The sequence below is a fragment of the Planococcus citri genome, chromosome 2, assembly GCF_950023065.1.
Source record: "Planococcus citri chromosome 2, ihPlaCitr1.1, whole genome shotgun sequence".
NCBI lineage: Eukaryota > Metazoa > Arthropoda > Insecta > Hemiptera > Pseudococcidae > Planococcus > Planococcus citri.
In genome coordinates, this window is record NC_088678.1 from 67187366 (window position 1) to 67213924 (window position 26559).

A 26559-nucleotide genomic window follows, 5' to 3' on the forward strand; every position below is an offset into this window, starting at 1 on the left:
ATATTTGAACATTCTGATGACTTACAGTCCGGATGTGGTATCAATGAAAACGCAATGGCCGATTCAATACTCTGTATTATGCCCTGTGATTGAATATTGGTCAATTGAATGTCTTCCTTTTCTCCTTGTCTTCTGGCTGAATACCAATGAGCTTTTACTTTCACTCCTGTACCGGGTTCGGTTAAAACTTAAGTATGCTCCGGCATTGAAATACGATCCATTTGGAAATGCAGTTCTAAAGGAGGTTCAGATTCGCGTCCGTAATCCAAAATTGCATCGCCTCAAATATCCTTAATCCACAACGTGTAAATCAACTTTCTATCAGGGGAATGGTGGTGTTTCATCGAATGAAAATTTGACAATCCCCAGATATGGTGATATTGATTAGCTTGAAACAGAAATATTCTGCGGTGGGTATCATGTAGTGATACTTGATACTGTTGCTCGTTATTCAAGAAATCTGGACGTTTTGCTTTGAGGTGTTGCTTTGACCAGAAACTGTAGCTTTCGTTTAGAGCTTGTTTCAGTAGTTCATTATGATTCATATTATCGACTAATATCGATGGCAGCTTGGATTCAATTTCTTTTTCCAGTTCTTTGTTCTGTATTCCTTGTTGTACCGTACCTGAAAAGAATGATCGGTTTATTGGAGGGTTGCCACGGTCGACCATGTCTATTGCCCAGTCGGAGAGTAATTAAATGAGACGAGAGGGGGGGGGTTTGTAGTTCTGTATTTTACCAACATAATTTATAAATAGTATTTCAAAAATATAAATTTCACTTATATAAATATAAGCACGCGTGTCGTATTCGAAGAAGCCATTATTCTGGACAGAAAATTCGTCAAAGTCAACGACCAACGTAGCCGGCGCGAGTATATATTTGCGCCGTCTACAGATTTTATCTGCGAGTCAAGTGAAACGTACAGTAGCCACCCAACGTATCCTGTACGCTGCACGACTCCTTGCCGCTTCATCATGAGTTGCTACGCGTATTTTATCCAAAAAATTAGTCACAGCCGTATTTCTAACGCTTTTAAATATATTGCTAATAGTTGGACTCAGGTGTTTTGTAATGTCATTTTCTTTCGATGCCGAATGCGATCCTCGTATCGGAATGATTTCTGTAAAGCATAAAGCAAAATGTTTATGAACTGGCAAAAGCATCGGTGGTGATAAAATCATGTACGAGAAATTGGATTATTTACCTTTGGTCAGAAATACTAGAACAAAAAATAACAGTTTTATCTGGCACTTCATGTCGTTTGAGTATTAAATGAGAAAAACCGCTCATGAACGTTGTTTCTGGAAGAATAATTTGTGTTTCAAATGTATTCTGTGAAAATAATCGTATTTAGTGCCGGAAATCAGTAATAATCTCGTATCGTGAATTATCAGTTGAATTTGTTATTGATATAGTATGATATCTAGAAAATTTGAAAAACTCCAAAGTATAGTCTGGCATATTTTTAAACGATTTCAATATGTGTTCCGCAATTGACCAAATAATAGCAAAAATCATCCCATCCTTCTCCCAAAAATGTATAATGTTTTCATGAATCTTGAAGCATTCCAAAAAAGACATTTGCAATTTATTCAATTTTCGCTCAAAAGTCATTCCAAGTCGAATTTTGAATTTTGAAGCAAGCTTTCCTTGAAATTTTAAATAGGGTGTCTATTCTCTTGAAAACGTTTCAGATAAAATCGACAAGTATGGGACGAAAATAGGTAAGCCATAACTCGATGTTTAGCTTCTCAAGTTAATTTTGACACCTTCTGGAGAAATTTTAAAATCCTGGACAAATCGAAAATCGTGCTGGAGGCTCCAGAATGTCTTGAAACAGTGAAATTCAGATTTTAGAGGATTGGTTTAAGACGAGTCAAAGGTATTCGTGCAATTAATTTCATCAATTTTCCTGTGAACAGAACAGTTTGATTTTTTGAATACTTCCTTATAAATAAGTACCACCTAGATATCCTTGTCAAAAAAAGCACTCGAAGTGTTCGCCTGAATATCGGGCTAAATGTGGATAAACCCGTTTTGTAGTTCGAAAATGAGCCACTACTTGATTTATTGCTATCCAAATTAATTTCCACGTCATTCTAGAGAAATCAAAATCCACGCTGGAAGCTCTCCAGGATAGCCAGAAATGATGAAATTCGATTCGAGATAATTGGCATTAATTTCAGGACAAATTTCTGTCATTTTTACTGAATAATTATACGTAACCTTATTTTAAAAAGCATAAACTTGCTGAAAATATACTTGGTCAATTTTGAAAATTCAAAAATTTTAAAATCAATTTGGATTGCTGAAATTTTGATTATGCCGGTTTCAGGCCACGTTCTTTTCAAAAATCTCGATCCTGTTCAAATCAAAGGTGGACACTTCAGGGGCCTTTTCCGTTTTTTTTGACAGCTTATTCTTCACGAAACCTTTTATTTTTTTTATCACAAGTTCAACAAGATTTTTTCCCATTTTCAATTCGAGTAGGTATGTATCAGGATTATGATTTTCTGCAAATTCTTTGCTCGTTTAAAAAATATATTTTCATCGTAAGAAAAAACAGCACACAAAAGGGTACTTTAGGTTAAGAAATTGACTAGTCATCATTGAATGGAATCCATTTTTCGTACGATTGCTTCATGTCTTCCCAGCTCAATGATGATGGTATTTCAGAGCACTTCGGTTTCAGTGGAGTTTCCATTTCATCCACTTTTCGATTTGTTTCGTTCGTACCATGAAAAAAAGAGAAAATACCACTTATTGTAGTCGTATTGAGCAAAATGCAATTCTATTTCTGAAAGTATCGTACCAAAATGAAAAGGAGAGGGTTGTTACGTATCGCAAAAAAAAAAAAAAAAATACTGAATTATTAATCGGCGATAATTAATTTGTTCAGAAAGATGAAAGTGAGATTCTAGCTATATTTGAAGCATGTGTTTCCAAAACGCACTAAGTCCATTTTCAAAGATTCTTAGATTACAAGGCCATCTAGCATAAAATTTCGGCCCAAAATGACTGATTTTTTGATACGTTGTGCCCGAGGGTCTTGGCTACAACATATCAAAAAATCAGACAATTTGGGCCATTTCTACGTTTCCAAACTGTACTGTGTACCATGAATTTCTTATCAATATTTTTTTGGACTTGGAACTATACATCCTTCATTTGATCTTCAGAAAGATGCGAAAAGATGAAGTTGGAGGAGGAGAAAGGAGGATGTTGAAACATCATGGAATATACGAGACATATATTTGAACAATTCTGATGACCTACCTATCGATTCTGGCTTCAACGAAAAGGCGAGGGCCGATTCAATACTCCGCCATATACACTCTGAATGAACGATGGTCAATGGAATGTCTTCTTTTGCACGACTGACAGAAGCCCAATGTGTAGCTACTTTGAATCCTCTGCCATAATAACCCCCGGTAAACCTATCCCTCGATATTGAGAGATATTCGGCGTGGAAATTCAGCTCTAAAGGAGACTCCGATTCACGTCCGTAATCCAAAGTCGCATTTCCTCGGATGTCTTTAATCCACAAAGTATGAATGGGCTTCTTATCAGGGGAACGGTAGTGCTTCAATGATTGAAAATTTGACATTCCCGAGATGGAGATGTTGATCAATTTAAAACAGAAATATTTAGCAGTCGGTATCCGATAGTGATATTGATATTCGTTGTGCGAGAAATTTTTTCGTTTTGCTAAGAGATGTCTTTTTGGACGGAAACCGTAACTGTTGTTTAAAGCTTGTATCAGTTTTTCATTATGATTCATATTTTCGAGCAATACTGATGGAAGTTTGGATTTGATTTCTTCCATCAGATCGTTGTTTTGTGCCTGAAATGTACGATTGGATTAGGTTAGTTTACCCACTTGATGATATCCAGGTTGTTTTTTTTTCAGCATGTTACACCTACACCTTACCTACCACTGCCTTATTATGGTTCCACGAGTAATGAAAGCGGTATCCTATGTTACTCGAATCGGGGATTCGCATATCGATTGTGAAAGTATTTTCGAGATTAGTTTTTGGCAATTTTGTCAGGTTTATAATACAGGTGTTGTCAACTCGGGGCTTCCAAAATTCGTAATCGCCAAACACTATGCCTGTCCAAAAAATGCTGCGATATGTTGTACCATTGTCAGAAAATACGTATATATCGCAATGGCATTCGATGTGAACTCTATCCAATCCTATTTGCTGATGGATATTGGATATTAATGTTTTTTTCTCGTTAGTACATCTACATATATGGCAGTATAGCAGTGCAATAGATGTGAAATTGTGGAGCTATAGGGAAAGCTATTGATACGTACTATTCTATTGTTGAGAAAATCGTATTCCATGTATTTAGTTGCCAGTTCGTCTGACCACAAACTTGGAAACGTAACATTACGAAAAACAATCTGATCTCGAAACCCTTGTACTTTGCGAGTTAAATTATATTCGTAAGTCTTCGGCTCATGATTTTGTATTTTCTTCAACAAGCAAGTCAAAGCCACGCTTTTAGCACTTCGAAATATTTTATGGATAGTTGAATTCAAATATTTTGTGATGTCGCTTTTCTTAGATGTCGAATACGAGGCTCGTATCGAAGTTATTTCTGTAAAGTGTAAATGAAGCCAAATTTTATGAATTGGAAACAGTTTCGAATAATAAATTACGCATGCGAAATTAAATTACCTTTCGTTAGAAATAAAACACAAAACAAAAATTTTATGTTGCATTTCATGTTGTTCAAAAGTACAGAATGAAAATAAACACTAGCGCGGTTTCTTGAAGAATAATTTTTATTTTGAATTGGATGTAGGTACTTACTTATTCGCTGAAAAGTATTTAAATATTTGATAGACGTTGTACCGGAAATCAGTGTATTAATCTGGTATCGTAAATTATCGATCGATTAATGTAAATGAGGTGCAGCAGAGACTAGTTTCTTGGAAAACTCTGATTTGTTGTGAAAGATATTTTTTCAAAATGTAAGATGTTCGGAAACGTTTGAGAAATATCTCGTTGTCGCACACCATGAAAGAAAAAAAAATCGGTTTCAGAAAAAGTAAAAGCTCATTACGAAGACAAATGTTCCACAAAGGACCAAAATACATATATGAGATCATTTACTTGATTAGGCAAATTTTTTCCTTTTAAATATATCCCAGTCTTCCTTCAAATTTTGAATAGGGTGTTTATTCTCTTGAAAACGTTTTGATAAAATCGTCAAATATGGGACGAAAATAGGTAAGCCATAACTCGATGTTTAGCTTCCCAAGTTGATTTTGACACCTTCTGGAGAAATTTTAAAATTATGGACAAATCGAAAACCGTGCTGGAGGATCCGGAATGTCCCGAAACAGTGAAATTTAGATTTTAGAGGATTGGTTTAAGACGAGTCAAAGCCATTCGTGCAATTAATTTCATCAATTTTCCTGTGAACAGAACAGTTTGATTTTTTGAATACTTCCTTATAAATGAGTACCTAGATATCGTTGTCAAAAAATGCACTCGAAGTGTTCGCCTGAAAATCGGGCTAAATGTGGATAAACCCGTTATGTAGGTCGAAAATGAGCCACTACTTGATTTATTGCTATCCAAATGGATTTCCACGTCATTCTAGAGAAATCAAAATCCACGCTGGAAGCTCTCCAGGAAAGCCAGAAATGATGAAATTCGATTCGAGAGAATTGGCATTAATTTCTGGAAAAATTTCTGTCATTTTTACTGAATAATTATACGTATTTTAAAAAGCATATATAAACTTGCTGAAAATATACTTGGTCAATTTTGAAAATTCAAAAATTTTTAAATCAATTTGGATTGCTGAAATTTTGATTAAGCCGGTTTCAGGCCACGTTCTTTTCAAAAATCTCGATCCTGTTCAAATCAAAGGTGGACACTACAGGGGCTTGTCCGTTTTTTTTGACAATTTATTCTTCACGAAACCTTTTATTTTTTTATCTCAAGTTCAACAAGATTTTTTCCCATTTTCAATTCGAGTATGTATCAGGATTATGATTTTCTGCAAATTCTTTGCTCGTTTAAAAAATATATTCTCATCATAATAAAAAACAACCCTCAAAAGAGTACTTTGGGTTAAGAAATTGACTAGTCATCATTGAATGGGATCCATTTGTCGTACGATTGCTTCATGTCTTCCCAGCTCCATGATGATGGTATTTCAGCGCACTTCTGTTTCAGTGGAGTTTCCATTTCATCCACTTTTCGATTTGTTTCGTTCGTACCATGAAAAAAAGAGAAAATACCACTTATTGTAGTCGTATTGAGCAAAATGCAATTCTATTTCTGAAAGTATCGTACCAAAATGAAAGGGAAAGGGTTGTTACGTATCGCAAAAAAATATACTGAATTATTAATCGGTGATAATTAATTTGTTCAGAAAGATGAAAATGAGATTCTAGCTATATATTTGAAGCATGTGTTTCCAAAACGCACTAAGTCCATTTTCAAAGATTCTGAGGTTGCAGGGCCATCTAGCATAAAAATCAGACAATTTGGGCCATTTCTACGTTTCCAAACTGTACTGTGTACCATGAATTTCTTATCAATATTTTTTTGGACTTGGAAACACATCCTTCATTTTGATCTTCAGAAAGATACGAAAAGATGAAGTAGGAGGAGGAGAAAGGAGGATGTTGAAACATCATGGAATATACGAGACATATATTTGAACAATTCTGATGAATGACGTACCTATCGATTCTGGCTTCAACGAAAAGGCGAGGGCCGATTCAATACTCCGCCATATACACTCTGATTGAACGATGGTCAATGGAATGTCTTCTTTTGCACGACTGACCGAAGCCCAATGTGCAGCTACTTTGAATCCTCTGCCATAATAAGTTTCGGTAAACCTATCCTTCGATATTGAGAGATAATCTGCGTAGAAATTCAGCTCCAAAGGAGACTCCGGTTCACGTCCGTAATCCAAAGTCGCTTTTCCTCGGATGTCTTTAATCCACAAAGTGTGAATGGGTTTCATATCGGGGGAATAATGTTGCTTCAATGATTGAAAGTTTGACAATCCCGAGATGGAGATGTTGATCAATTTGAAACAGAAATATTTTGCTGTCGGTATCCGATAGTGATATTGATATTCGTTGTGCGAGAAATTTTTTCGTTTTGCTAAGAGATGTCTTTTTGGATGCAAACCGTAACTTTTGTTCAGAGCTCGTATCAGCTTTTCATTATGATTCATATTTTCGATCATCATCGATGGAAGCTTGGATTTGATTTCTTCCATCAGATCATTGTTTCGTCTCTGAAATGAATGATTGAGTTAAAGGTTAGTTTACTTGTGCGCAAAACTGTTTTACCGCATTGAGAAAGAGCTCCTTACCTACCACTGCCTCATATTGCTTGTAATTAGAGCTATATCTGAACACAGCCGACTTGGGCAATGGCATATCGATTTGGAATATATTTTCGAGATTAGTTTTTGGTAATTTTGTCACGTTTATGAAACAGGGCCAACTTGATGGATAGTCAAAAGTCGCCTCTTCTTGAAAACTGCTGTAAAATGTATCCTTGTCCGAATATATATCGCTGTGGAATTCGATGTAAACATGAAGCGATCCTATTTGCTGATGATGAATATTAATTTTTTTACATTAGTATATATTACAATATAGCAATAGCTGTAAAATTATGGTGCTAGGTAGAGATATTGATGCGTACTATTTTATTGTTGAGAAAATCGTATTCGATATATTTACGATTAGATGACCTCGACCAACTGCCAAAACTCAAACTTGGAAACGTAACATTACGAAAAATAATCTGATCTCGAAACCCTTGTACTTTGCGAGTCAAATTATATTCGTAAGTCTTCGGCTGAAGATTTGTTATTTTCTTCAACAAAAAGGTCACAGCCACGCCTTTAGCGCTTCGAAATATTTTATGGATAGTTGAATTCAAATATTTTGTGATATCGCTTTTCTCAGATGCCGAATACGAGGCTCGTATCGAAGTTATTTCTGAAAAGTGTAAAGTTAAATTTGATAAGTTGGAAACATTTTAGAAGATTAAATTATGCGTACGAAATTACATTACCTTTGGTTAGAAATAGAACAAAAAACCACAATTTTATATTGCATATCATGTTGTTCAGAAGTGGAGAATGAAAAGAAACACGAGCGTGGTTACTTGATGAATATTTTTCATTTTGAATGTACTCGTATTCGCTGAAAAGTATTTTAAAACATTTGATAGATATTGTACCGGAAATCAGTATTAATCTTATATCTCAAATCATTGATCGATTTATAAATGAGGTGCAACAGAGTATATTCTTGGAAATCTCCGATTTGTTCTGAACGAGACTTTTTTTTTAATAATGTAAATGATGTTCCGTATGAAGTTGAAGGATTATATTTTATAAGTAGGTATATAAAAAAAAAAAGTTTTCAGACAAATAATGGCGCATCTCAAAAAAAAGTATTCTACAGTAGACCAAATGTATGAGATCATTTGCTTGATCTGGCCAGAATGCCCTCCTCCATCTCTCACTCAAAAAAGAAAAAAAATCCACGATTTAATCGTGAACAGCCAAAAAGTTTTGATGAATTAAAAGCCTCCGAAAAATTGAAATACCAGCAGTGTCGATTAAATAGTTTGAGTATATTTGTAATTTTTTCAATTTTTTTCCTAAAATCATTATTTTATTAATTTTTTTTTCTCGCATGATTGTGTAGTATTTCTTCATTGGATCGTGAAATGTACTAAGTAAGTTAACGATTTTGTAAGTGAAAAAACTCACAATAATTTTTCAGTTTGTTCGTTTTTTCTGCAGTGTTCTTGAAATTTTTTTATTGTACAGGATTCAAGTTGTAGAAATGTGGAAGTTTTCTTTCTTTGAAGAATGTAGTGCAAGAGAAGTAAAGGGAGGTACAGAAGTATTTTTTGGCATGCATCACTTTAATATTTCCTTGTATTGTTGTCAATCGTCGAATCCATTTTTCAAAAGCATTCATTTTCTTCAAAAGTCATATTTTCATTTTGCCATGTCTTGAAATACGAGTAAAACGAATTTTTCTTTCGAGATCCTTGTCTTTTAGGTCTTTTTGGGTTGAATTTAAAGTCCAAGACAAAACTCAGAAAATGAGTAAGTATTGAAATTTTACCCATCACTGGTCACAATAAATTATGTGGTCGACGGTCACATTTTTAACAGCAAAAATTTGTATTTTCGTTTTTTTCTGACTTTTTTTTTTTTTGAAAGTTCATAAACTTGTTTTTATTGTGAAAATTCAAACAAAAAAAAATACAAAATCTTTGCTCTTTTCATACAAGAATGCTGAAAATCTTTTCTATTGCACTTTCCACATTTTCAGTAATTTTTGAAAGATAATGTAAATTGGACACTGGAATAGTTTCCCAAAGTTTAGACCAAAACTAAATAAATTAAATACCAGTAACAAAAATTCATCGAACCAATTTGTTCTTTTAATATTTCACGAAAATGCCTCAAAAATATCGTGGAAAAATAATGTTGAAACTCACGTTTTTCAGACTGAATACATACATTTGTGATTAAAAATTGGCCTTTCCATTTGTTTTCTCTGACCCTATATCGTCAAGAAAATTTCCTCGAAATCAAACCTTCAAACAGTAGAATTTTTTTTTTGAAATTTTCAGCATTGGCGTATTTTTTTGTTTTGATTATTTTTAGAGCAAGGAGGGAGGGGTACCTATTGGAAAAAGATTTGGAGAAAAATTTACAAAAACAGCTTAACTTTTGAATAGAAATGGAATCAGAAGGAGGACGAGGAAATATGAATTTTCTCTCTACAGTAGGTATGATTAATTTACTGTCTTTTAGTCAACAACTAAGCTCTCAAAATGTATGGTTTTTTTCCGCAAAGTTCCCATAATTTTATTGTAGGTTCCTAAAAGAAAGGACTTGGGTATCCAAACAAGCAGAATTTTTGTGTTCTGATAAAATGCTTTTTTTTCTATCAGACTCAAAATTATCGAATTTATTTATCCTTTTTCTGGAATTGTAGAAATGGGCTCGTTTTTTATCGACTTTTTTAGAACCTGAATTACACATTTTTGAGAGCTTTTGGTCTCGCTTCGCTCGGGCCATTTGCTCTTTTCGAATAGAAACCTTTTTGTTCAAATTCAAGAAATGTCAAAGTTTAAATCCGAAAATATTTAAATGACAAAATTGGGTTTTTTATCTCTTACTTATTTTACTTTAAAACTCGTCGTCTTATTTCGAAAAATTGGTATACGTATTATTTTTTTCAAATGTCGTTCAAATTTTCCATTGAATTTTTTTACATTTTTGAAAAAATATCATGTTGAAAAAAGTTCTTTATTTGCCCAATTTCATCCCATTAGCAAGAACCTTGAAGGTGAAAATAAAATCAAAACTGAAACGATGAAATTAAATTTTCAACATCCGCTTGCTTGAAAAAAATCGTTGATAAAGCGAAAAATTTGAATACAAAATTTTGCCTCGCTCACCTCGCCCCCTCTTGAAAAATCTCAAGTGTTGAAAAACCCAACATTTTTCTCTCCCTCTCGCCCCCTCATTCCTCTGTACAATTTTTGGTGGCTTCCTTATTAGTTACCTACTTACTTTTGTCTTATATGTATTTTTTTCTCGAAAAGATGTACCTGCGTTTTTTTTAAGTTATTTATTTTTGATGTTTGTGTTCCTTAAATTCGTGTAATAAATGGATACAAATTATTTAAGCACAATCTATTTTTTATTTTTATTTAAAACCCAAAAACATAATAGGTATCTACGTTCATTATTTGACAATTATTTTCACAGCTGTTTTTAACTCTTCCATGAACTAATTGACAATTTTTATCATTTTTCTGTTTCAGGTGAGTGTTGAATTTTCCATACCATAAGAGTGCTCAAATGAATTACAAACAAGTAAGTAAATTACGTATTGGTCTTTTTAATCACCCGTCTATTAATCATGAAGAGCTGATATTGCAAGTAATAATCTTGTTATCATAATATTAGCTCAAATTCTCAGAAAGACGTAATTTTTATTCTACTTGTAATTCTTCAAATCTCAGAGTGACAGAAGAGAATTTTTTTGGAAATGTTCGGGTTGAGGACCTTTTTTTTTTTTTCAAGATTTAATAATTTGTGCTCTTTCCCCCACCTTGTATTTTTCTCCAACACATGTTCAAATTCCAAGAGATTTATTTTCATTTTTGTTTTGATCGGTTTAATCATGCGATAAAATTCATCAGACCGGAATTTAATCTTCATCTTGCAAAATACGTTCTTAAAAATATTAAATTAACATACCATAAAAATAATATCTCACTAGACAATTAGACATGTAGGGTCGGGTCGGTTTACCATACAATGAATAAGTTATTCGTCTAAAATTCCGACCATTTCAAAATGTATTCAACGTTTATAGGCTCAACGTACATTATTGGTTTTTGGTCGCAGATTCCGTTCATTGTTTAGGATTTCCTATGAGCCAACATTTTTTCATCACGTTTTTAATAAAACTCTGCAAATAATCGTTGAATACGTTGGCTGATTTTGTGCAAAAGTTGAACGGCGAACAAACCGCAGGTTTTATACGGCGAGTAAAACCTTCTGACGTCATTGAAGTCAATGTCTGGTCGAGTTTAGTCTTCAGTTTGTACTCGTTGTTGTTAATTTCATCTGCATTTTTAGGAGGCAATTCGACCTGAAATTGAATAAGGTACAGGATGATCAATCGCATTGAGAAGTTTCCCTTTCTTGAGTTGAGCTTCTCTGAAAAAAAAATGTGCTTACTTTGATATCTTCATTAGGATGTATTTGAAATTCGCAAGTGTCAGTTTCCTTCGAGTTATTAGGATTGGCAACGATGAAATTTATGGATGTGAAATTGGCGTGGAAATTGATATCAATCGTGCTATCTTGTTCGTTATTTAAACGCAGGTGTCCCATCGGTTTGGCGTTGATTCGATGCGTTATCTGATGAGTAAACATACAATGGGAGATTTGACAAAATTCCAAATAAAAGCTTAAAAGTATCTAAGTTCAGGTTTTAGGTGAAATTGATAATTAATTACGTTCAAACTGTTTGGAAATTCGCAGTGGATCTGTTGAGGGTAAGGAGTACCAGAGACCAGTTTTACGGTGATGTTGTGGAATGAAATTTGGTAGTCGTATTGTCCTTTTTTGCCCACGATTCCGTCCAGTGAGTGTCTTACTCGGGCTTCGTTATCGTATTTTTTCAACGATTGGGATTCTTTCCACCAAACTGTTTTGATAAGGCGAAAAAAAACATCGCAAAATTAATAAATTGATTAAGTACTTGATTTAAAATGAAACGAATGTATAGAGATGGGGGGGAGAGGTAGTTCTGTTAAGTGCTGAGGTTGTTCGAAAATTCGTGAACCCAATGAAAGGGATATTAATTCATAAAATAGGGTTACAGAACGAACCGATGAGGTCGAGAGAAATTAGGGCAGGATTACCTTTTTTCAAAAACTTATAAAATTAAGAGAAAATTAGTAAAATTGATGGAAATTTTGAACTTATTTTGATTTTTGCTTCATTTATTTTGGAAATTAGAACATGAAACGAGTGTTGGAAATGACTCACCTTTCTTGAATCGCATCAAAGAAGACGCAATGGCCGATTCGATATTATGCACCATCATCGCAGATTGATCAAAACTCAACGGAACATCAGATTCACTCCGAGTAATCCTATAATCTCGAGCTTCGACGTTAACACGATCTTTATTCGAGCTTACCGTTATGACCAAACGATCTGCTGTAAAGTCCAACTTGGAAGACTTGGACGATGTCTTATTCACAGCTTTATAATCTACCATTAAACTTCCTCGAACATTTGCGATGGTCAAAACGTGGGCGAGATCGTCTAATTGGTCATCGGATTTAAGCGATTCGAAATTCGATAAACCTCGAATCACAATATTCTTCAGATTGAATAATGGGAATGGGACTTCACGAATAAGATAGTAATATTGTGATTCGGAGTCTTGGAAATCGGGCACTGTCGATTCGAGATCCTTTTTGGGCCAACGAAATATGCTTTTGTTCAATGTCTCAGCGTATTGATCGTCATTTCTAATCGTATCGATGACCAGCGTTGGAAGGACTGATTTGATTGATTTTTTCAATTGCTCTTTTTGTTCGTCTGTGAGCGAATTTCCGTGCCAGAAACTTCCTCTTGTTTCTTGTCTTTCCTGAAATTATAATATTTTTAGAGCAGTTTATTAGGAGTTATTCGATATACGTATTTCCATTTTTGAACTATACTTACGTTGAAATTCATTTCTGCTTTCGAGTATGAAATATTGATAAAAAGTTGATCGCTCATGTGTATTGAAAAGTCATCGAAATTCACCGTCATCGGTGGTAAACTACCTGAGTGGCCATCTTTACGTATAAATCCGATTACTTCTGTATGAAGATGGTCGATTTTTATGCGCTGAAATGAATCGTTCATGTTTTAAAATTGAAGCCAAATTCTCGAATTATTTATTGGAAAATTGATCACTTATTTTTACCAAATCTTCATCGAGGAAATTGCAATCAAACTTCCGGCCCACCGAACCCATCACCGAAGCGTGAATTTCTTTTAGCAGGATTCCATGTTCCAGTGGATAGTCGAGTCGAGTATGACGAGTTTCCATCTGTTTGATGAATTTTCCCGCAGCCACGGTCCCAACATTTTCAAATAACGCGTTAATAGAGCTCCTTAGGGTTTCGGTCATGTCATATTTGGGCAATGTTTGGGTTGACAATGAAGAGCACCCATCTGCATTTTATTAAACAGAGATAAAAATGATTATGAAATTGAAAAAATGGAAAATGAATTTTATAATTAGGTACGTACTTTTGAAGGTGTATAATAGAAAAAATAAAATCGTTGTTTTGCAATTCATGATGCTCAACTTTAAATCATTGCGATCACTCGACTCGACATATGCGTTTAATCGCCTCGGAGAAATATTTAGATCGAAATTTCGCCTAAACATATCAATATATTTATCGGATTCGGATCGTTGGGTATCCTTATAGGTCGTAGTTTTGAAATTGAATCGGCTTACTTGTTCGAGATTAACGAGATTATAGTTTTTACGAAATGTTAATGACTCGTGAGTTCTTCGGTCTCGGTTGTGAATGTGATTTGCATGTGATTGCGGTACAAAATAAACAGATTTTTAAGGTTCCCCCACCAAAGGGAATCCTATTAAAATCGCTATGGAGAATTCCTTGACGCGCCACGTTATTTAGAAAGGTGTCTTAAGTGTTGCGTATTACGCTACACATAAGACACCTTTATACTTGCCGAGTCACTTTCAGTTTTTTCAACAAAGCTCTTTGATAAGCATTTTCAACTTCGGTTTTATCAGCCAACAATTTGTTCCTTCGATTAAAATCGAAGACACTGTAAGATTTTTAATTTTTATTGTCTTGAACGTTTGTTTAAGGTTAAATAATTCGAAAACCTACTACAATTTGCGAATACTTGTTTCGTCGATATTTTTATTTATGTACCTAAACATTTTATGAAAAAGTTGTAAATTATGGACCCTAAAAATTTGGAAAATAAATTCAAATATTCACAATAACATCTCATTTTTCTTTTCTTTTCTTTCCCACGATGTTATAGAAAAGAAAACCAGTCCGAATTAAATAGGTATTAATTTTTTGAGTTTTTGTTTTCAAATTTTTGAATTTTTAAAAACCTCTTATTAACGAATTAACGATTTTGGATTTGTATTTATTCCTGTGTAGGGTAAAACAGAGAAATAGCCATAACATTGCTGCAAAAATAATATCAAGTCGAACAAAAATATTCTGAGCACTCAATTTATCCATTATGTTTCACTTAATTGTTTCCCATTATAGTATACTTGGTTTTTTTAACTTTAATTTTAATCTGAAAAAAATTAATCACTTTGGTTGCATAGAAAATTCTTCGAACAAAAGAGGATTTTTTTAAATCCAAATGTGGGGAACCCACTTGCCAAGTCCCCCCGGACCTGGCTTGTTTTTTTCTTCGAAGTGAAGTTATGTATGGTATTAAGGTGTTTTGAGGGCAGGAAAGGAGGGAGATAAGTGAAATGTGCGTGGAATGTGAGGTATACGGATGAGCTGTTGAAATTTTATTCAGAGTGTTATTGAATTGTGAATGTATAAAATATTCTACTCGTATCAGCTGAATGAAGTGTTGTGTGCTGATAATCCCCTCTCCCTGGACTTGATTTGGTGTTCGATTTGAAGTGTTTGAGAAGGAATGAATGTCATTGACCCGAAATTCGCATGAGATTGTGTACAAATTTTAGGGAGGAGGGAGGGGGGGAGTAGAGGAGATGAACTGAATAGAAATAAATCGATAAGAAATCGAAAGTTATACAGAGATTTATTTGGTTTATTATTATTCAAAAATGAATGCTTTAGAGAATTTTTGAGGGGAGAAAACCAAGTTTTAGTGATTTTTTTACTCTTCAGGTCCTCATACTTTTTCAGCTGCAAGGAAGTGCATTTTTATTTCCAACTAGAGAATCCTCCAAATTGGCCTCTTTGGATGTACGTAACATGTTATAAAATCCGTTTATGGAGTTTTGACAAATCTTTGAAAAATGGTTTTTATGATGAAAAGAACCAATTTTTAATGACTAAAATCCCATTTTTAATGTCTAAAAACCATTTCTTAATGACTGAAACCCAGTTTTTATGATTTGAAAAACTTTTTTTTTTCATGCCTGAAAAATTATTTTCACTGCAAAAATTAGGTCTATGATTGCAAAAAAACCCTGTTTTTTGACTTGAAAACCCTATTTTTATGCTAATAAAACCTGTTTGTACATTTCAAAACCTGTTTATACGACTAAAATCTTTCCTCTATTTTACTATAAACCTGTTCTCAAGACTTGAAAAATTGTTAAACCTGTTCTTATGACTTGAAAAATTGTTTTTAAAGACCAAAAACAACTGCTTTTGGTTTCAAAAAAAAAGATTTAAAAAACTTGTTTTAATGACTCAAAATGCTTAAAATCCGTTATTATGTCAGAAATCTTAAACAAGTGATGCTTTTTGACGAGGATTGAAAGAGAATTATGTTCCAACGGGTCCTAAAAAAGATTGGTTAATAGTCTCACGAAGTATACCTCTCAACTCCAATTCGAAGTACTCAAACTCCATCAAACGACGCCCACAATCACTTTTAGACCACTCTGAAACTTCTAGAAAATATTCAGTTTCGTCCAGAAATTTTGTATAGAGTGAACTTTGGGCACCAATATTTTAGTTGGGACTTATTGAAATTTTTGATAATGTTAGATGGTTAATTTGATGAAATTACAAGGGTGTCAATTCAAAAGTAAATTTTTGATCAATTTGCTCCTAGATTTTTCGTGTCCTTTGAGAAAATTATTTGAAGAAAAAGTTGTTTTTATTCTCTTTCCCTTTCTATGTACCATAAATATTATTGGGAACATTCTTAAAATTACCACAAATAAAAATAGATTGAAACATTTGCGTAGAATTCTCAGTAGTTTAGTATAATTTTGTTTATTGTGGGTTGGATTTTTCTAGTTGCTGCATGAAATTTTTTTCATAAATTTCTGGAGACGTTTTGTTTGATATTTACGTTCAAAAATTTTATTTGAAGAAAAGTGAAAAATTTAGGACTGAAAATTTATTGAGAGAAAATACACATACTTATTATATTTTTATAAAAAGCAAACATTTTTTCGAAACTTTTTTGAACAAATTTTTCAAAAAATGCTTTAAATTTCGAAAGTTTTTTTTTCAAACTATAAAAAAACTATGAACTTTTCAAGAGAAAAAAATTATAATGACCAATTTGATGCAGAAATTTTAACACAACTTCGCAAAGGGTTGAAAAATGTAGAAATTTTTTTTGAGAACACCATCGTTGAACGTTGATGAAATTTTCATGCTTTTTAATTTTAAAAAACTATGCTATATGGCTCAAGAGGAATTCCTTTTTTGAAAATTGTTGAGGAATGTTTGTGTATCTTCCTCATAAAAGTAGAACTTTTGTTGGCGGGGGAGGAGGAAGTAGAAGAGCAGCTTGGTCTGGTCACCTCTTTTGAACGAAACATGTTAAATTTTAGTCCCGAATGGTAAAAATTTTGATGTCGCATACCCTCACAAATATTTATTTCGGCCAAATGTCTAAGAAATTTCGAAGTCTAATACCTACCTATCTCATTTTTTGAATGAGCTAAGGCAGTTCAATGACTTTCGAAATGATTTCATTATTAATTTGTTAACAAGGGATCTTATTCAATATCATCTTGAATTGGTATGTTATATACTTCGCAGGTGTTATTTATCCTCGAATTGTTTGATCCTGTGGTTGAAAAAATTATCGAAGTAAAATTGGCGTGAAAATTGATACTGATAATGTTGCCATTATTATGGAGACTTATGTTTTCAGTAGGATTTGCTTTCATTTCGTAATTCACCTGTAACACATAATTACGAGTATTTTAATCGTTAACGAAAACATTTCCTATATAAATGTTATGCAAATTGAAGTTGAACTTACTTTCAGACTGTGGAGAAATTCACAGTCGATTTCTTTTGGATAATGATTGCCCAAAGTGAGCTTAACGGTCATATTATGAAATGAAATGTCGAATTTCTGTGCTTTTTGCTCGATGCAGTTGGAAACAACAGTGGTTGTTATGTTAGTCGGAGGATTGTAGTCAAATGGGATTGATTTGTTGAATAATTGTGCGATCGTGTTCCAGTCGGTTTTTCGATGTGGAGATTCTGGATCATATATTCTTCTTAACTGGTGTTCTTTCCAGAAAACTGTATACATTTTTGAAGAAATCTACATATTAGTACCTATCTAGAGTTCTGATAGGTAGTACATACCTATTTAATAAAAAAAATAATCAGTTATCACTTACTTACCATTCATCGATGGCCACATCGACGCTGCTATTGCATACTCAATACGTTGCATTGTAACAGCAGATCGATGATCGCTCATGGTCGGAGTGATTTTGTAATTTTGAGCTTCCACATAGACTCGATCACCACTCCTTTTGATCAATATCTCGATGCAACTCGCATTGAAATTCAACTCGATCGGTGCTTCGATTAAAGATCCGTAATCTAAAATCATGGTTCCCTCGATATCTCTCATTAACAAAGCACCAATAAAAGAGTCATCTTTCTTAACGACAGCGTTGAATGATTTAAAATTCGCCAGTCCGAAGATCGTGATGTTGGTCAAGTCGAACCAGATGGAGGATACGTTCGGTATGAAATACTCGTATCGATGGTGATTTTCCAAAAGATTCGAATGGTTTGAAAAGTAATTCGTTCGAAGGTTTTGTCTAAAATATTCGTTTAAGAGTTTTCTGCCTCGTGTAATAAGGTATTTACGTACAAGGGATATCATTTTAGGTGTCAGAGATTTTTCCATGAGTTTTTGGTCTGCGATTGCTGGTTTGGAACTGTGCAATGATTCGTTGTAAATTTCGTAGGGGAAGTCCTAAAATGTGATGAGATAAAAAAAAGGTATACTCGACTAGAATTTGATGATTTGATGTGTTGTACTGACCTCGCAGAATTTACGAAAGGAAACATCAATTGGCAATTCTTCATTCGAAAGGTTTGTGAATAATCCAGTAATTTTGATGAGGACTGCCTTCAAAGTTGCTGTCCAGTTTAAACTGAAATGGTTTTTTGATGAGTTGTCTGGGTTCTGCATGGTTCCATTAATAGAGATGGTGAGTTCCTCTGCGGTGAAGTGCTGAAATCAATGTGTCAGTGTGATATATATAGTTGTGCTGAGTGATTTATGACGATTCTAAGAATATTTTGCGAGGCTGAATTTACCAAATTACCGTTGGAGAAATTACAATACATGTTCAGGAATGGGAATCGTTGCTTGTGAACATGCAGCTGGTGAAGATGAACATTTTGAGTCGTATTTTTGAGTGTAAAATGTACAGTTGTGTTGAGATTTTCATTCTCGTCGAATAATTTTGAAATTTTTGTCGTTTCGAAGATTTGAAATATGTCGATTATGGAATTGCGTATGGTCTCAGTCGAGTTCAATTGCATTATTGTATCAGCTGATGCCAAATACGTATCTGTAAAATAGAATAAAATTGAAATATTGAAATTGAAGAGCAATTTATTGTCCAGAAAAGTTTGTGTTCATGTTTTGCCCATCCTGAATTCCCCTTCTATTTTAAGGGTTGGCAACCCTACTAACTTTTACGCAGTTTGAATTGTTGGATTACCAGGCTTAGTACTTTCCATCAGTCTTGGGTTGGGGAACTCGGTATAAAATATTAAAAGGTAAAAATTAAGAGTAATTTTTTATTTTATTTTTTTTTTTGAAAAAAAAGTTGACAATTTACTGTCTATTGAATCAAAATATGTACAAATCAAAGTACTTACTTATAAATATTAAACTTGCCCATATTACTTTATCTATGTACATATTTACAATAAATTATACATATTAACTCAACTTTGAATTCAAATCTTAAACTTGAATAGTATTTTTAAAATATCTATTTCGAAAAATCAACCATCGATAGGTTTTAATTTGATCGTTTTCATCATCACTAATAAGATTAAGAGTGAGATACGAGCAGGCAAATGATTATTATTCCAATGGCCATGGTTCATCTTGATTTCGTCTTTTTTCGCAACGAACATTTTTCCAAAACATTATCGAGGAAGCGTTGGAAAAAATCATCGACTGTTTGTACTACTTGAGAACATACTCTGAATGGAACACAAACCAGTGGCTTGATATTTTGAGTAATTCTTTCCTTAGCCATTGAGATCAACGCAGTATCGATTTTTCTCTTCAGTTTGAGCTCATCTGTGTCTCGACTGGTATTTTTTATTGGTGAAAATTCAACCTGAAATGATTTTTTTCTCGATTAATTGTCTTTGAAAGTCAACAAGTTTATTGCTTCTCATGTTACCTATACTTACTTTGATATCTTCATTATTATGTAAATAATATTCGCAGCTGTCACTGTCACTAGATGCATTTGGAGTAATTTGAGAAAAACTTATGGATGTGAAATTAGCATGGAAATTTATATCGATTCCGTTCCCTCGTTTATTACTCAAACGAAATTTGCTTATTGGAGCAACCCTCATTTCATGTCTCATCTGTAATGCATTTTTAATTGCAAGAGTAATTTTAATCCAATGATAAGGGTCTTTTTGAAGGTATAGGTGAGATTGAACTTACAGTCAGGTTGTTGGGGAATTGACATTGAATTGTCTCTGGATAAGGTCTTCTCGAAATCAGATTGATTGTTACGTTTGGAAATGAAACATGATACTCGTATGGTTCTGTCTGATTGCTGATGTGTTCGTCGTTGAATGGCACCCATTCGCTGAGCATCTCCTTTATTGTTTTCCAGTCAGATTTCTGCGCGATTTTATCGAGCATTTTTCCTGTCGGTGATTCCATGTCATAAATTTTATATGTTTGGTTTTTGATCAACCCAACTGTCGACATAAAAGAATTACCATGTAAATGCATAGGTCACTATGAACTTGGCTAGTTAGTACTTTATAAATAAATAATTATCCATTTTCGACGCTGAGCTAGAATTTTGGCCAAGAAATTGATCTTTCTAATCCCGAAAATCCAAGTTTTTCTAGCTTGCCAAGTTTTGTAGTGCAATTGAAAGGTTTGATGGTGATGGGGGGAGGGGGATGATTTGTAGGAAGTTTTGCATTTGCAGGAAAACGTGAGAGTTTTGTTTTAAAAAAATTAGTTGATCTTTTGAGTTAATTAATTTAGCAGGTAATTTTTTAAATCCAATCATAGATTTATTCTTCCACTGAAGAAGCGAAGATGACTGTTGAAAACTTGAGGAAAGCTCTAGATGTAAAGTAAATGTGTTTTTACCAATTTTTATCACCTTTAATTTGAAGTTTTTGTTTTTTGATACACCCACTGGAAAACTTCTCCCTAACCTCTTTTTTTCCCTATTGTGTTATGTAGTTTTGTTTGATTAGCCAAATTTTTTTTTATTTCTAAAATTTTTTTAGACACCATTTTGATTGCTGAGAAATTTTATTGGACAGATACGGCTGCTCAAATCATCTGCTTTTCCTGCTTTCGTTACTTTTGTCCTGCATTTTACTCGCGTGTCCTGCTATTCTGCTCGTTATCCTGCTTTTTGGCCTATAAATAGTCAGGAAAGTTCTTTTCTCTTGTCAAAAATGTCGAAAAAATCCTGGTTTTGTCAAAATCTTAAATAAATTTGGTTGTAAGCTGGGTTGTTTTTCCAAATTGTCAAAAAGTCAAGTTTTATTTGCCAAAGCTATCGAAAAAGTTCCATTTCTGCCAAAATTATTATCAAAGAGTCACAACTTTTGTCAACATTTTCATAAAAATCTTGCTTTTTGGATCAAATTGTGAAAAAAGTTCTGTTTTATGCCAAAATTGTGAAAAAAGTCCCGTTTCTGCCAACATATTCAAAAAAGTCCTGGTTTTTAGAAAAAATTGTCTGAAAATGACCTATTTTTTCTGAAAATTATCGAAGAAGTCTTGCTTTTTTTAAATCAAAATTTACTAGAAAAGCTTGTTTTTTATTTTAAAGTTATCGAAAAAGTCAAATTTTTGCCAAAATCATCAAGGAAGTCCTGTTTTTGCAGAATTCTCAAAAAATGCCAAAAAAATTCTGCTTTTGTCGAAATTCTTGAAATTTTTTTTTTTCAAAATTGAAAAAGAAAAGTTTTGTTTTTGTTAAAATTGTCAAAAAGGCGTTATTTGTTGTTAAATTTGGCAAAAAAGTTTCATTTTTTTCAAAATTGTCAAAAAGTCCCATTTCTGCCAAAATGACATATCATCAGAGTCACAACTTTTGTCAAAATTTCCATAAAAAATCCTGCTTTTTGGACCAAATTGTGAACAAAGTTCTCTGTTTTCTGCCAAAAATTGTAAAAAAAAGTCCCGTTTCTGCCAAAATTCTCAAAAAAGTCCGGTTTTCGGAAAAATTGTCTAAAAATGCCCGGTTTTTTTTTTTTTTTTTTAAATGATCGAAGAAGTGTTGCTTTTTTTAAATCAAAATTTACTAGAAAGGCTTATTTTCCGTCAAAGATTTCGAAAAAGTCAAATTTTTTCCAAAATCGTCAAGGAAGTCCTGTTTTGAAAAAATTTTCAATAAATGTCATTGTCTGTCTTTTATCAAAAGTCTCAAAAAAATTCTGCTTTTGTCAAAATTTTTGAAAAACATTTTTTTTAAAAAACTGAAAAGAATAGTCGTGTTTTTGTTAAAATTGTCATAAAGGCGTAATTTGTTGTTAAATTTGCCAAAAAAGTTCCATTTTTTTCAAAATTGACAAAAAAAGTCCATAATTTTTTTCGAAATTGGCAAAAAAAGTCCAGTTATTTTACCTAAATTTTCAAGAATTCCTTTTTTCTTCATTTTTCAGTTTTTTTTTTGAGAATTTTAGCTAAAAAAATTCTGACTTGAATTTTAAACCCTTTCCCAATTCAAACATTGAGATATATTTTGTCCAAAAGCCTTGTTTTTGTCCTGCTTCAAAATATTGTCCCGTTTATGGCTTTAATGTGATGATTTTGAAGCTGAGATGCAAAGGAATAATTGAATGCAGGAAATTCTCTTAGGGGGTTGTTTTTTTGTTTTTTAATGATATGTAATGGTTTTTTGAAGACCCTCTCTCTTTCTACATTTTCAGTCGAATAGTTACTTTCTACCCTCAATAATTGTCTGTTGCAAAATTTTGAGGAATTTGATTTCATTATTGCGTTCACTTATGCGTTGGTAGTACAAATAATTATCAAGTTCCGTGAAGTGTTTCTTACATTTCATCGATGGCATCAACGTCGTTGCGATTGCTGATTCCACATGTTGCATTATTATTTCCGAACGATGGTCAGTTAACAATGCCTGTTCTGCGGCTCGAACCACCCAATAATTTTGAGCCTGTACATTGATAAGATTTTTTTTCAAGTCGATCGATATGGAAATGTGTTCCGCAACGAAATTCATCTGCATCGGAGTTTCAACTGTTGAATTATAATCCAAAATCATAATTCCTAGAATATCTTTTATCCACAGGGTATAAACGAATGGTTCGGCGGTTTTGTTAAGCACTTGGTAATTTACTAGCCCTCGAATAGTTATGTTTCTTAAATTGAAGCAAAAGTAAGGAAATGTTGATATTGAGTATGTAGCTAGTGGATTCGGGCGATTCGAAAAAAATAACTGGGCGGTTTTCAAACGTAAACTATCGACGAGTGTTTTGCCATGTTCCAGAAACTTGACGCGTATCATTGGCAGAAATGCGGATTTGCATTGTTGGGCTAGACGTTTATCTTCTTCAGATCGAAAATGATCGTATGAAATTAATTCGCAGGGTTTTGATGGGGTTTCTTGCTGAAATTAAAGAACAACGGCGAGGAAGTATAGGTAATGGATTTCTGAAGAATAAATTCTAAGTAAGAAACTACAAGAAGACTTACTGTTGTCAGATCATCGAATGAAACTTCAATTGCGCATTTTTCGTGTGAATTGAGCTCGAATAATTTGTCGGTTTTGATCGTAATGTTCTCGAGTCCGATGTCTAAGTCGAAAATTAAGTAACTTTCTTTTGTACGTTTGTTAACTATCTTTCCCGATTTTGGTATGCGATATTCTTGTACGGTCATGTTCTAAAGAAAAACGTAATTGTGACAATTACTTACCCTTTGGGTTGGAGATTTTTTTTTTTATCAAGCTGGATAAACTTACTTACCATTGCACTACGAACGAAATCAATGTGTAGTATTGCAAACGAATAATTTTCTCTTTCCCACGAATAGTATAAGTACGTCTGATTTTCAATTTCTAATTCAATCCCAGTGGTGGTGGAAGTTTCTCTGATGGGTTCAAAAAAAGAAAAAGTTGTGGCTGTCACGACTGCTTGAAATATTCCAGCTATAGAGCTTCGTATGCTTTCTGATTCGGAAGAAGAATGTGTCGCTGATGATCGAGAGCAGGCTATCAAATAGAATAATGAGTTTCTTGATTAAATGGGCGAGTTTTTTAAACTCTAAAGGTATTGGAATTTACGTACTTTTTAATATAAATAGAATGCTGAATAGAATCTTCATTTTGTAAATCATCTTCTTGTTATTAGGAATGGAAAACCTCGTCGTTTCACATTTACCAACTCGATAGATATACTTAGTTGTGTCGAAAACAGATGAGGAAAATAAATTTTTGTTTTGCTAGTTTTTGAACTGAATGATGTTTCGAATTCGATCAGGGATACCTAATCAACTACTAATGAAAATAATAAATTGGAACATACGATTATAGGTTGTTTATCTTTAGATATTTTCATTGTCAATATAGCATATAATTTTTTATTCGTTATCTTTTTATAATAGGTATTGCCCAAATTGAATACGACCGCTTTTCTATCTCGTTACAGATTTATTGAAATAATAATCACGAACACAAGTGGCTGAAATTTACCTTCATTTTTCAATTTGGATGTTCTCGTTTTATTTTTGTAACCACATATCTGGGATATGTGATAATATTATGATGAAATTTTCGTTAGGTAATGGGATTTATCTGAGTATTAGTATCAATCAGTTTCTAGATCCCTTATCATATTCTTCCTAGGATGATTTAATTAAATGAATAAGCACTCGTATTTTTTTGAAAATTATATTTTTAAGTTTTGAACTCTTTAGTTCTCATATAGATACCTATCTATTGTTCCTTTTTATGAGAAAATGATTCATTTTAGTGACAAATTAAATTAAATACTTTCATATATTTGTATTTTAAATTGGCTTAAAGATGAAATAATGAGGGATAAAATATGATTACGCAATATGATTAAATATACAAGTACATAAATTGATATTTCGATCAAGTTGTGATGAAATAAGTTTATTTCAAGTTTAAAAAATCAATTAGGTACATACCTACTATCTATATTCTATATACCTACAGCTTAATTATACTTAATTTGAGATTATCTGTTATGAGATGGAGAAAGTTAATTTGTTTGTAAATAAATATTAATAAGTTGGGTACATGTCTTCTTATGCAGTTCAACTACCTAATCATAATTTTATTTGAACGAATTAGATATTCAAATTTTGAAAAATAATATCTTTTTCTTGAGGGTTTTGTAGTTCAGCTGTATCTACCTACCTACAAATCGTCCCGAAAGATGTGCAATTCAGTCCTATCAAAAAGTTTATTCCCAAATTGCAAAAATTAAAAAACAACAAAAAAAATGTATCCAAATATTGTTCGTTTTTACATCAGAAGTTTTCTATAAGGTTTAATCCTCTGTTCAAAAAAATTTCCCTCGGTCCCCCTAACATTTTTCGTTTTCTTGTATGGAACCTAAATTTTGAAAATAGAATGAACTCAATTTTGGTTACATTTTATTTGAAAATTACCCATTTTGTGTCAGAATTCTAGATTATTCCCTTTTCAAGAAAAAATCTTAGCTATGTTGGTCTCCTTATATGGGACCACTGGGAATTAAAGAACATCAAAAATTGAGCTGTCTGAAACATGTTTTTAAGATTTGAAATTTCTAGTCAGAATGCTCCAAAAATAACTCTTTTTTTCAAGAGAAACCCTCTGTAAGCCTTCCAAACAATATTGCTCTGTGAAGGTTCTAAAGTTGGAAAAAAATGGAGTTTTTTTCTTGAAAATGTGGTCGTTGGAAAGAATTTTAAACAAAAATGGAAATTTTTCAACAAAATTTTACATACTTCAGTGAGCACCATTTCGGGGGGATCAAGATTATTTGAGGGACTGATGAAGAATATTTTTATTGAAAACGGGTTTCCGAGAAGGATTCTTTCACCGGAATGAGAAATTTTCAACAAAATTTGACAGACTTCAATTTGAGGGGGGCGGGGAAAAGAAGGGATGTTTCATGCAAGAAGACCAAAATTTTTTGGGGACCGTAGAAAGATTTTTCGTGAAAAGGGGATAATATTTTGAATTCTGATGCATTACTTATTGGGAAATTTTTTGATAATTTTTTTTTTTCAATTGGGGCAGGTGATGGGCTTTTAGTAGGTACATATTTTTTATACACAAGGAAAAATTAAAGTATAGGGAATCAGTTTTCGATAAAATCCCAACAACTTGGTAGTGGGTTTAGACTCTAGAAGAACAAAATTTCGAAGTAAAGTCCACCCTGATCGATAGGATTGGATTTTGATGCGGTGTAATTTTTTAACGTAAACCAAGACAAGAAATTGTTTTTGACAGTCCTGCCATAGGATGCAATTATTCGTAGGTATATCAAAATTGATTTACCATGAAAAATTGTTCGTTTTCATAGAAATTTCAAATTAATTTACGAAGTTCTATGTGCATCAATTTCAAAAATTTTTATGCAAAAGATTGGACTGAAAAATTAAATTGAGATATTCGAAAAAAATTGTGCTGATCAATTAGTTTGAAATACAATAAAATGAATAAAGACGTCCTAAGGCAGGGTCTCGTTTAGAAATGAACTCATGTGGAAACCTGGGTCAGAAATTTAAAAT

General features: G+C 33.0%; 3 protein-coding genes across 13 annotated transcripts; all 3 read right to left on the reverse strand.

Moving 5' to 3' along the window:
- Positions 1-712: 712 nt before the first annotated feature.
- On the reverse strand, positions 713-8275 carry LOC135837285 (uncharacterized). Of its 7 annotated transcripts, none has more exons than XM_065352502.1 (11): positions 8079-8275; positions 7704-8002; positions 7366-7609; positions 6720-7287; positions 6096-6226; positions 4695-5705; positions 4328-4614; positions 3939-4211; positions 3280-3847; positions 1208-2715; positions 713-1123 (listed from the first exon to the last, which is right to left on the reverse strand). In XM_065352502.1, exons 6-10 carry the CDS (start codon positions 4741-4743, stop codon positions 2603-2605), a joined length of 1290 nt encoding a protein of 429 aa, XP_065208574.1. In that variant the 5' UTR covers positions 4744-5705; positions 6096-6226; positions 6720-7287; positions 7366-7609; positions 7704-8002; positions 8079-8275; the 3' UTR covers positions 713-1123; positions 1208-2602. The 7 variants fall into 7 exon arrangements, with proteins under 7 accessions (XP_065208574.1, XP_065208572.1, XP_065208573.1 ...); XM_065352500.1 differs by having other exon boundaries at positions 7370-7609; positions 8079-8272; XM_065352501.1 differs by having other exon boundaries at positions 4695-5437; positions 7370-7609; positions 8079-8267.
- Positions 8276-11110: 2835 nt separating this feature from the next.
- Positions 11111-14003, reverse strand: LOC135837287 (uncharacterized). Its single transcript, XM_065352507.1, has 7 exons — positions 13870-14003; positions 13541-13791; positions 13294-13461; positions 12607-13216; positions 12072-12262; positions 11791-11973; positions 11111-11701 (listed from the first exon to the last, which is right to left on the reverse strand). The coding sequence occupies exons 1-7, from the start codon at positions 13916-13918 to the stop codon at positions 11462-11464; spliced, it is 1692 nt and encodes a 563-aa protein (XP_065208579.1). The 5' UTR covers positions 13919-14003; the 3' UTR covers positions 11111-11461.
- Positions 14004-15265: 1262 nt separating this feature from the next.
- Positions 15266-24506, reverse strand: LOC135837291 (uncharacterized). Of its 5 annotated transcripts, none has more exons than XM_065352514.1 (12): positions 24099-24506; positions 23778-24022; positions 23506-23694; positions 22846-23419; positions 20251-20513; positions 19986-20168; positions 19437-19909; positions 18867-19123; positions 18589-18780; positions 17934-18519; positions 17560-17828; positions 15266-17476 (listed from the first exon to the last, which is right to left on the reverse strand). In XM_065352514.1, exons 7-12 carry the CDS (start codon positions 19477-19479, stop codon positions 17291-17293), a joined length of 1533 nt encoding a protein of 510 aa, XP_065208586.1. In that variant the 5' UTR covers positions 19480-19909; positions 19986-20168; positions 20251-20513; positions 22846-23419; positions 23506-23694; positions 23778-24022; positions 24099-24506; the 3' UTR covers positions 15266-17290. The 5 variants fall into 5 exon arrangements, 2 of the variants coding, with proteins under 2 accessions (XP_065208586.1, XP_065208585.1); XR_010557166.1 differs by having other exon boundaries at positions 15408-17476; positions 18875-19123; positions 24099-24490; XR_010557164.1 differs by having other exon boundaries at positions 15408-17476; positions 24099-24490.
- Between the last annotated feature and the right edge of the window lie 2053 nt (positions 24507-26559).